This window comes from Euwallacea fornicatus, chromosome 20 (genome assembly GCF_040115645.1).
Source record: "Euwallacea fornicatus isolate EFF26 chromosome 20, ASM4011564v1, whole genome shotgun sequence".
Lineage (NCBI taxonomy): Eukaryota > Metazoa > Arthropoda > Insecta > Coleoptera > Curculionidae > Euwallacea > Euwallacea fornicatus.
Genome location: NC_089560.1, coordinates 31,666 through 42,374, shown reverse-complemented (window position 1 = coordinate 42,374; position 10,709 = coordinate 31,666). Strand labels below are relative to the sequence as shown.

General features: G+C 45.1%; 1 protein-coding gene across 1 annotated transcript; it reads right to left on the bottom strand.

Annotated features, from left to right (window-relative positions):
* Positions 1–9,559: 9,559 nt before the first annotated feature.
* Positions 9,560–10,492, bottom strand: LOC136345667 (tigger transposable element-derived protein 4-like). The gene has a single exon (XM_066294195.1). It carries the CDS (start codon positions 10,490–10,492, stop codon positions 9,560–9,562), a length of 933 nt encoding a protein of 310 aa, XP_066150292.1.
* Between the last annotated feature and the right edge of the window lie 217 nt (positions 10,493–10,709).

Here is a 10,709-nt window from a genome sequence, read left to right as displayed (position 1 = left end):
TAAGTTTGCCAATGAGAGAATTGATTAAATAGGTATTTTGGAAATATACTAGATTTTTTGAATCATAAAAGTTGTCAATTAGAGATTTGCAAATTGTTAGATATCTGTTTAGATCGTTTTGGTTAACATCAAAATATGGGACACAATTTAAATATTCGGGTTTTAACTAGGCCATGGTAGCTATTATTCATAGTTCTATTCCAATGGGGTTGTTTGATTTAATACTAGGGTTTGAGTTTGAGTTTCAGGCAGAGTCAATTAAAGGTTCTGTGGTTTCCAAGTTAAGATTTGATATTTCTTCAATTATGTTTTCGATTTCAGACATGCAGAATCAAAATTCACTTACAGTATCAACAAGCCAATGCTTATCATTCTATAAAGTACCGTTTCAGATATGCCTTCTGATGGTCTCCTTGCGTTCCAGAGCGATGTGTGTCTTTGCAACCTGAATTTTGGTGATTTCTTGTGGTCTTCTGACAGCTCTTCGTTAGAGGTGGGTTTCCGATTTTTGGAAAGTCACTTCTGTCCGTTAATCACAAGTACCGGTTTGTAGATTCTTTTCGGTTAATCGATGAATCGAAAAATGTTTAGTACGTAGCGATTCGCACTAAAATTCCCGAAAAATCCGAACGACTGCGCCACTTAACAAACACGACCAATGAAAGGCCTTTGTAAAAAGAATTTTTTATTTACTTAGATTACGATTTACTGCAGCACTTTACAACGTTCAACTTAAATTAACTTAACTTGGATTCTAACTAGCCGCGTCTGACTCGGTCTTGACACTGTCTGCCCGCGCCCACTATAGTTTTCCTCTTATGCTCCAATATTGCTGCGTTAGCGTTTGCTTCATGTGGGAACTGTGACTGGCGATGTATTCTGTATAGTCAGCGGTTTGCGTATATGGGAACAGTATATGGCGTGATATAACTCACTTAAATGCCTCTTTATCAAGGAAACTTACCAAAGTACAATGAAGATGAGTATGCTATCGTAAAGAGTTCGCCGAGCTGATCCGTTTGAGTCATTGTAGAAGTTATTTGGAGCTCATTTACCGAAATTATTAAATTTCAAATTTAAAAATGTCACAAAATATGGGTGTTTGAGCATATAAATGACTCTTTATCAAGTAAACTTACCAAAATACAATCCAGACGAGTATGCTATCGTAAATAACTCGCCGAGCTGATCCGTTTGAGTCATTGTTGAAGGCATTATTATACTATTGCCAAATTGACGATTTGCCGTTTAAGGTCTTATTATGCTTATTTTGCCAAAAGGAGACGATTTGAACAAAATTGGTTGTAGCGTTGACGAAATAACGCCAAATCGTGGTTTTCGGGCAATTTCCGACGAAACTCGCCGATTTCACGGATTTGACGATTTTTAAGCTCAGTATTGTTTTTTTTTTTTTTTTTTTTTTTTGTTGCGAGGAGGTGGGAATCTTCTTAAGACACCTGGCTTCGACGTGCAGCCAGGTAGTGTGGGATTCGACCGACCATTATGTCGCCCGCCTACCCACTAAAACCACCTCCCCTCTTCGCCCCGGTATCGCCTTTTGGCATTCCTTCAGGGCCCTGTCCACTCTGCTCGCGGACTATTCGCCGCCGAGGTTGCTCTGTTCCCGCACTCTTTCCGATGTCCGTTCTCTCCCTCTCACAATCTTATCCCACATGATCTTTCCCACCATTCTTTCAAATGCCATCCATTTCTCCTCTGTCTCCACCAATTCACGCCCTATCATGTTTTGGTCCAGGTTGAGTCCCCTCCCCGTGGCCTCCACACGATACCCCTCCCACTGCGGACACTCCCACAGCGTGTACTCCGGGGTGTCCGCCATGCACTCTGTTTCGTCCCCACAGAACCAGCAGTGGTTACTTCTCTCTACTCCGATTTTGTGCAGGTATTTACCGAACACACCGTGCCCAGTAAACACCTGCGACAGCGCGTAACCCGGTCTTGTCCACTTACATTCGAACCACCGCCTTACGCTGGGTACGAACACTTTCATCCTGCCATCGTACTTGGCCCACTCTTTCTCCCATTCGCTAATCACCCAATCGCTCACTTCACTCCTTGAATTCTTACCTCGCTCCCACACCCTTCTTCTCTCTTCCACTCGCAGTCTCACCGGCGGTACTTTAGCCAACACCAACACCGCCGCACCCGGAGCCGTCCTGTATGCACACGCCACCCTGATGGCGAGCGATCTGTTTGCTCGTTCCAAGATGGCGTTGTACTTTCGGTACGTCAGCTCGGTGTGCCACACCGGAACCGCGTACAGCAGGACTGACGCCGCCGTCGTCACAAGCACTCGCCTCCTTTCAAACGCCAATCCGTTTACTCTGGGCAAGATTCCCTCGAGTTTCCGTAGAATCCCGCCCACCTTGTCGGCAGTTCGGCGGGTGTGCTCGACGAAGCGAGTGTTCCTACCGAACCACACTCCCAGGTACTTCACACATTCCTGACTTTCGTACCTGACTCCATCCACCCAGAGACTCAAGCTCCTCAACAATCTTCTTCCCACCAGAAGCACCATCTCTGTCTTGTCCGTAGCCATGCTGAGACCTTTGGCTCGGAACGTGTCGGAGACCAGTTCCATGGCCCCCCTGACTCTCCTCTCCAGAGTTTCCCTGTTCCTTGCCGTGACCACCAACGACAAGTCGTCCGCGTACGCCACCGGAGTGACGCCGTCTGGATAACCCACCGTCAGCAGCTCGTCGTAGAACAGGTTCCACAGGACGGGACCAAGAACGGATCCCTGAGGAACACCACACGACAACTCACGGACCTCCCCGTTCGGCAACTCGAGAAATCGGTCTTGCAGGTATGCCTGGACGACGTCCTTCAAATACCTGCTTATCGGGGACCTCTTCATCACTCGGACGATGAGGTCCCACGGCGCCGTGTTAAACGCGTTCTTCACATCGATAGTTACCATAACGCAGAAACCCGCTTGTGTGCAATGTTTCCGCTTGATGTCCTCCACGATCTTCGTCACGGCCAGCATGGCATCAATGGTGCTCCTGCCTTTAACAAACCCAAACTGTCTCTCACTTATCATTCCGTGCGCCATCACTTCTTCCAGAAGTCTGGTCTTGATCACCTTTTCCGCAATCTTTCCGAGTCCGTCGATTAGGCAAATGGGCCGGTACGAGGGTTCCGCGCTCGGTTCCCGCTTCGGTTTCTCCACCAGTACCAGACGGGCTCTCTTCCAGATTTTGGGGAACACGCCCGAGGTCAAGATGCGCGTTACGCAATCTGCCATACTCTGGGGGATTGCCCCAAGGTACAGCTTCAAGACCTCGTTCGGTATCCCGTCCAACCCCGGAGCCTTGCGGCTCTTGAGACTCCCGACTGCCTGACAGATCTCCTCAGTCGTGACCCGAGGCACGTGTTCCGTCCCCGGTACCCTAGGCACCCATCTGATCTTCTCCTTCTTTGGAAAGAGTTCGTCCACGTGCCGAAGCATCTCTACTTCCGGCAGGTGGCTCGCTTTAAAATGACCAAGTTTCCCGGCCACTATTTTGTAGCCGAGGCCCCAGATATCCGTCTCCAGATCGGCACACAGACCCTTCCACGCCTCCCTCTTGGCGTTGCTGATGGACACCTTGAGGGCCTTTCGCGCTTCCTTGTGTTCTTCTTCCGCCGCTCTTCTTCTTTCGTCCGTCTCTCTGTCGCCCTTCACTCTCGTCATCGTTCTTCTCATTCTCACACACTCTTTTCTCAACTCTTCGATCTCATCGTTCCACCAGTACACCGCTCTCTTATTGCAACCAGATTGTCCACTCTTCTTCCTCAAACACGCATCGCAGGCGTCACCGATTTCTTTCACTATCCGTTCCGGATCATCGGTCAACCCTGCCGCTCCCTCTCTCGCCATCACGTACTGGTTCAATTTCCTCATTCCTCTCTCAGTCACAATCCAACCGTTCAATCTCACACTCTCCACTCCATCGTTGGCACAGCGCGCGCTTCCCTCTTTCATAATCCGAAAGCTAACGTATCTGTGCCCACTTCCACTCTCTTTCTCGCACTCAACTTTCCACTCATTCACCATGCCCGCCGCAGTCACACCGGCCATGGTCACGTCGATCAGCGATCTTCCGTTGTGGTTGCCGAACGTCCACTCCTTCCCGATGTTAAGCGGAGTGAATCCCCCCGCATCCAAGAACTCTTCAAGGACCAGACCATAAGGATTGCGCGCTTCGGAGCCGAAACGTCCACTTTTGGCATTCAGATCCCCGGCTACGAGGACCTTCCTACCATCCAGTCCCCGCACGTACTCCTCCAGCCTACTAAGCATGGCACCGAATTCGGCCGCCGTTCTGTTCGGTGAGAAGTATGCCGAGACCAGCGTGATCCATCCCAACTCCACCGCTACGAAACCCCGGTCCCTATGGATTGACTTCACCCTCAAATGGTTGGCTAACCAGATGAAAGCGTCGTCGCTCCGATCCCTAATTACACCCTTGGTTGCATTGTTCGGCTCTTGTCCTAACACAACGTCGATATCTCTCTCCCTGATCGTCTGGAACAGTAAGTCGGTAGCCAACCGTCTCCTGTCCAGATTGATCTGGAGACACCTAAGCACGTTGACCGTCGGAGCCATTTTCCCATTTATCCGCCGCAATCTCACACACACTCATTCACTCACCCTCACTTGAGAGTCAACCTCGTCTACGCGGAGTCTGCGCGAGATCGCGCTCTCCGTCGTTTGCCACGTTTCGACGTAGCGTCGCTCTTGAGTGGCTCTTCGGTGGAGCGCCCCGAGGCGATGCATTCCTCGTGACCCTCCCCCTCTACCCCTATTTCGGCTCCCACCCCTTCTCCGACCGAACTGGTCGGGGAAGGGGGGCGTGCCGTTTGCACCCCCTTTGCTTCGCCTCGCACAGGCGCGGATTCGGTCTTTTTTGGCACACGGGTTGCCGGTGCGGCTCCGGCTGCCGACTTTTTGGCCGGTGCCGTCGCGACCTTCGTGGTCCGCTCCACGCACCCCGTGGCTCCTGTGCTGTGTCCCTCCGCCTTACAGAGGGGGCAGAGTTTTTACACTCCACGGCCCTGTGCCCCTCCTTAGCGCATCGGGCGCACAGACGGGACCTGTCCACGCCTTTACATTGGCCCGCTCTATGCCCCGTCTCCTAACAGCGGAAGCAACGCCCAGAGTCTTTCCTCTCCTTGAGGCGACACCTGCTGATGCCGACTCGCAGATCGGAGATCCCCCGAACTTTTGCTGCCGCCTCGCCATCCCCCTCGACAACCCGTATGGTGGCGGTTTGGCATCTGCCGAAACTTGCCCGAATGCCGGTCAGTTTGAGCCGACACGGTTCGAGCTCTGCCGCAGCAGCCACCGCCCCTACCACCTCTTCACCGGTAGTGACTCCGTCCAGACCGGTGACTTGGAAGATCACGGGCCTGCCTCCCGTCCCCGTTCGAACCCGGTCTACTCCCAGCCCCTTGCCGAGAATGTTCCGGAGTTCTTTCCCCCCATTCCCCCCTTTAGGCAGCGTCAGAAGGATCTCGCCGCGCCTAGTCTCCCTGACGTTGCCTATGTCTACTTTCGTCTGGGACTACGCCACAAGTTGTCGCACCTTCTTGAGGGTGTCGCTGTAGATGGCCCCCTCCTCCTTAGCCACGAACACCGCGTCCTCGTCCCGCCTGCCACCAGACGTGATGGTAGCAGCAGCTTCCCCGGGTTTCATGGATTCTGGTAGGTAGATTTTGATTTTAAATCCACCCTCCAAGTTCATTGCCACGAGCTCACAGATCTTACGGAGCTTCCAAGGATCGGATCCTGGAACCAGCGGTATGACCACGCTGGTCCTCCCCAAGTCCTCCATGGTGCGAAACAGTGCCCTGACTGAGCCCAGCACCTGTTCTGGGTCCGTGCTCTCCAGTTGCCTGAAGAACACGTACCTTTCCCGTTGTTCTAATTTCCCACCCTTCCGCAGATTGCACGTCTGCAGTAAGTATGGGAAGCCGTCCTCCGACTCCGGCTGTTCTTCGATCTCTCTCAGCTCCGGGAGGAGCCTCAGGAATCTTTCTTTGAGGGGGCTAGACTGCACTCCCACTATTAATCCCAGATCCGCTCGATAACCCTCGCATACGGGATCCCCGTACGCGACCTCGGTGGTGACGAAGAGACCGTCCTCCCATCGCTCACGTAGGGCATCATGTAGATCTCCCTGACCAACCAGACGGCGGATGTGATCTCTCTGTTCTGCCGTCCTTCTCTCTTGATCGGTTTCCGTCTGACAGTCGACGGAGACCGAATCTGGCACGACCCGACCCGAGGACTCGAGTCGAGATAGGCGCGCTCTCAGGCTGGCATTTTCCTCGCGCAAAAGGCCAATCTCCTCATTTGCGGCCAGATAGGCCTTGTCTTCCTCTCTCTCCATACGCGCACGACGAAGCGCACTGCGTAGGTCAGACACGACGTTGACCATGTCTTTCCTGGGCCTACTATATGCCTTTAGGAGGCGGTCCAGTTCATCCACATGTCGGGCTGCCTCCTCCAATGCTGACAACACCAATGACGATGGGTCGTCTTTCCGCATTGATAATTTTTTCATCCCGCCGGGGGACGTCCTCCTTACTTTCTTCCCAGTAGTTCGCACTGGGGGTGTGGCCTGGGGTCCACCGTCACCACCCTGTCTTTGTTGCAGAGGCTTTATTACGACTGCCAGCGAGGCGTGCTCCGGCACCTCGCCCGCCGTCCCCTGGGGTTCCGATCGCCCCTGGAGAAGTAAACCTTTCTTTGTTGCCTTGTCTGTCATAATTAGTCCTTATTAGCCTTCCGCGTTAGTTACCCATCATCCTCCACCGGGGTTGGTTACCCGGTCTCGGAAGAAGGGTATCCAGGGGCCACCACGAGGAGGTGCGGATAGGACTTTGGCCCCCAAGCTCAGTATTGTTAGGAATTACGGAAATAGACCGAAATCGTACGATTTACACGATTTGGACAAAAAGTGACGCTTCTAGGACAGCCAAATTGACGATTTGCCGTTTAAGGCCTAATTACGCTTATTTTGCCAATCGGAGACGATTTGAACAAAATTGCATACACCGTTACTGAGATAACGCCAGTAGTTAATTATTACCGATTTTGGCTCGTTTCCCCCCACCACTCTACTGTTCCCACCACTTTGCTTCCCCCAACCACTTTACTTCCCCCCAACCACCATTCTAGCTCTTTGTATATATTTTAATCTTTTAAGGGGATTTGCAATAAATATAAGTAAAGTGTTAGTAACATTTAAATATTTTAAGTCAAAAAATTAATATAATGCATCTGTGCAATGGATGTAATAAAGGTTTTACACAAAAGTGTAACATGGAACGACACATGAAGCAATCATGTCGTTTTCAACCGTCTTGTTCTAGTGTAGTGAATAAAGCAGAGAAAAGAAAAGCAGATTTTTCTAGTAGTGCTATCAAGAAAGCCAAAATACCAAACCTGCTACTATCCCATTGCAAAGAGTGTAATAACTGGTACAAGAAGAAAACACTTAGTGCTCATTTACGTGTAAATCTACATAAAAATATAGTGTGTGAAAAAAACGATAAGAGAACTGTGAAAGTCATAACTTCAGCATTTAAAAATCGTATTATTTCTTTTATGCTGCTTTCGGAAAAGAAACATGTGGATATTGGAGATTTTTTTGGTGATGTGAAGAAATCTTTTATAGAATTTATTTTACAACAACTTAAGAAACATAAATTGGTAAAGGTGAATGTTGAATTGTTTGGACGATACCTTTTACACTCAAAGGAGATTGTAGAACTTAAATACAATTTTTTTTTTAATACAATGAATAAGATTGTTTCTTTATCATCGGATATGGAAACGATCTTTGGTGACTTTTTGAGTGAAATCAAGGAAAAAGTGTCAGTGTTTGCTGAAAATGGATCAGAATGGACCTTGGAGAAAATAATGCATTTAGAAATCAACATTAACAAATATAATCCAATTCGAGCTTCCTCATATATTCCTTAACCGAAACAGATCGTTAACAAACATGCCATCATTAATGTGAAGAATAAGGATCAACATTGTTTTGGATGGAGTATTATAAGCGCATTGTTTCCTGTCAAAGCGAACGCTGACAGAACAACTTCTTATCCAAATTTTTTTAATATTCCTAACTTTGCGAGAATATCGTTTCCAGTAAAGTTAAAAGACATCAAATTATTTGAATTACAAAATAACATTTTTGTGAATGTTTATGGTTTAGAAAGTGTTGATTGTGGACACAAACACGAGATAGTTGGATCGCTTCATTATTCCTCTCAAAAATTTCCCACACATGTAAATTTGTTATTATTGAATCAAGGTAAGAATTATCATTATTGCTGGATAAAGGATATGTCTAGGTTAGTATCTTTTCAAATTAATAAAGTAGGACATAAAAAATATTTTTGTGATGGTTGTTTAATATATTTTAATTCAGAACACCAATTAGATATACACCAAAAAAATGATTGTAATCATGTGACAACAAAACTTCCTACAACGAAAATTAAAATAAATAAATATGGTCAAAATATTCCTGAAAATGTTCTTCAATTTGAAAATTTTCAACGCCAGATAAAAGTTCCTTTTGTAATATATGCAGACTTTGAATGTTTTTTAAAACCTTTAGAGTTTGAAGTACCCAAAAGTTGTGATGAGTCTTATATTAAAAATACTTTTAAACACGAACCGCACGCCTTTGCTTATTTCATTAAATGCTCATTCAATAATTCATTGTCACTATTAGATTATTATTTCGGTGTGGATACAACTGAGGTATTTTGCAAACGAGTTGAAGAACACATTCACAAAATTTACAACACTCATCTGAAATTCCATTAACAGACGAACAAAAAAAGGGTTTTGAAAATTCTGTTATTTGCAGTATTTGTAATAAAAAATTTAAACCCGAAGATGTTGTGGTTAAAGATCATGACCATATTACCGGATACTATCGTGGAAAGGCTCACAATCTATGTAATTTACATTACAAAATACCAAACTTTATTCCAGTTTTTTTTCACAATCTAAATATGATTCCCGTCTATTTATTAAACAACTTTGTTGTGAAGAAGATATAATAGATATTCTTCCACAAACAAAAGAAAAATATATTTCGTTTTCTAAATCAATTTTAGTAGATAAAGTAGCTACAATGGACAATAGAATTAAAAATATTTTCATTAAACTTAGATTTCTAGATTCTTTTCGATTTGTTGCTTCATCGCTAGAATCTTTAGGTGAAAGTTTAGAAACAGAGCAATGTATTGAAATTAAAAAAAATTTCAAAGATCCAAATCAATTTAATGAAATTAGAAAAAAAGGTGTATTCCCATATAATTACAGTGAAATCCCTCTTAAGCGGACACTGACGGTGCCAGAAATTTTGTCCGCTCAAGAGAAGTGTCCGTTCAAAGGGAAAAAAGTTCAGGCATAACGGATTTTTTTTATCATATAAAATGATCAAGAAAATATGCACATATGTATTGAAATCAAGGATTTTTTTACTTAAAGAAAAAACAAACATATATACACATTAAAAAAAAATTAAGATAAAAATTCATCTAACGTAGTTTGACGGATTTTTCTTTTCAAAAAGGCTTCTTGATAGTGTATTTCTAAATTTGACAACATTTTTAAGGCTTTGGTGTCTCCTTGGTGTAAAGAAAAGACTCTCAGTGCCTTTACCGATTTAATTGCTTCATTGTAGGTGTTAATACTGCATTCTATTTCTGCTGCACTTTCTTGGTCATCATCGGACTCATCTGACTCACTTTTTTCAACATCCATGTTTTTTAAAATTGAATCTGAAATAAATTCCTCTTGCATTTCTACCACAAATAAATTTTGATCCATGATAAAAAATTCTTCAAAGCTCTCTTGCGTTATTCCTAAAGGCACTTTTTTCTTATAAATCTCCGCTAGCAGGGATAGAGGGAGTTCTTCTTCCGGATCGTACTGTTCTTCTAACTTTGGGTTTTCAATGTGAAATGCGTTTTTAAAACAATTTTTTATAATAACCCTAGTCACTTCACTCCATGCTTTATTTGCATAGAATATTGCATCCAATAAAGTTATTATTTTTACTAAATCCTGTGCAGAATTTGCATCATCGATATTTACCAGTAAGTGTTTCAATAATAAAGTCCTGTAATTAAATTTGAAATTCTTGATAATTCCTTGGTCCAGCGGTTGGCACACGCTTGTGCAATTTGGGGGAAGAAAACATAGTTTTATATTTTTGAGATTGATTTCTTTGGGATGCGAACAAGCGTTGTCCAAAAATAATAGAATTTGTCGTTTTTGAGCACCCATTTGTCGGTCAAAGTCTCTTAGCCATTCAGTCATTATGTCAACGGTCATCCAAGCCTTTTTGTTAAATTTCCACATCACTGGAAGTTTGTTTAAGTCAATATTTTTAAATGCTCTCGGCCTAGCAGCTTTTCCAATTATCAAGAGTGGTTCTTTTTCACCATTCATATTGGCACAATGTAAAATAGTAATTCTATCTTTGGACAATTTTCCACCAAAACATCTTTCTTTTTTTAGAGCTAAGGTTTTATTTGGCAAAGCTCTAAAGAAAAGCCCTGTTTCGTCAACATTGTAGATGTTTCTTGGTGGGTACTTCTCTATTAAAGAGGGTAATTTTTCTAAAAAAGTTTTCACATCCTCAGGATTCACTGAAGCAGACTCCCCT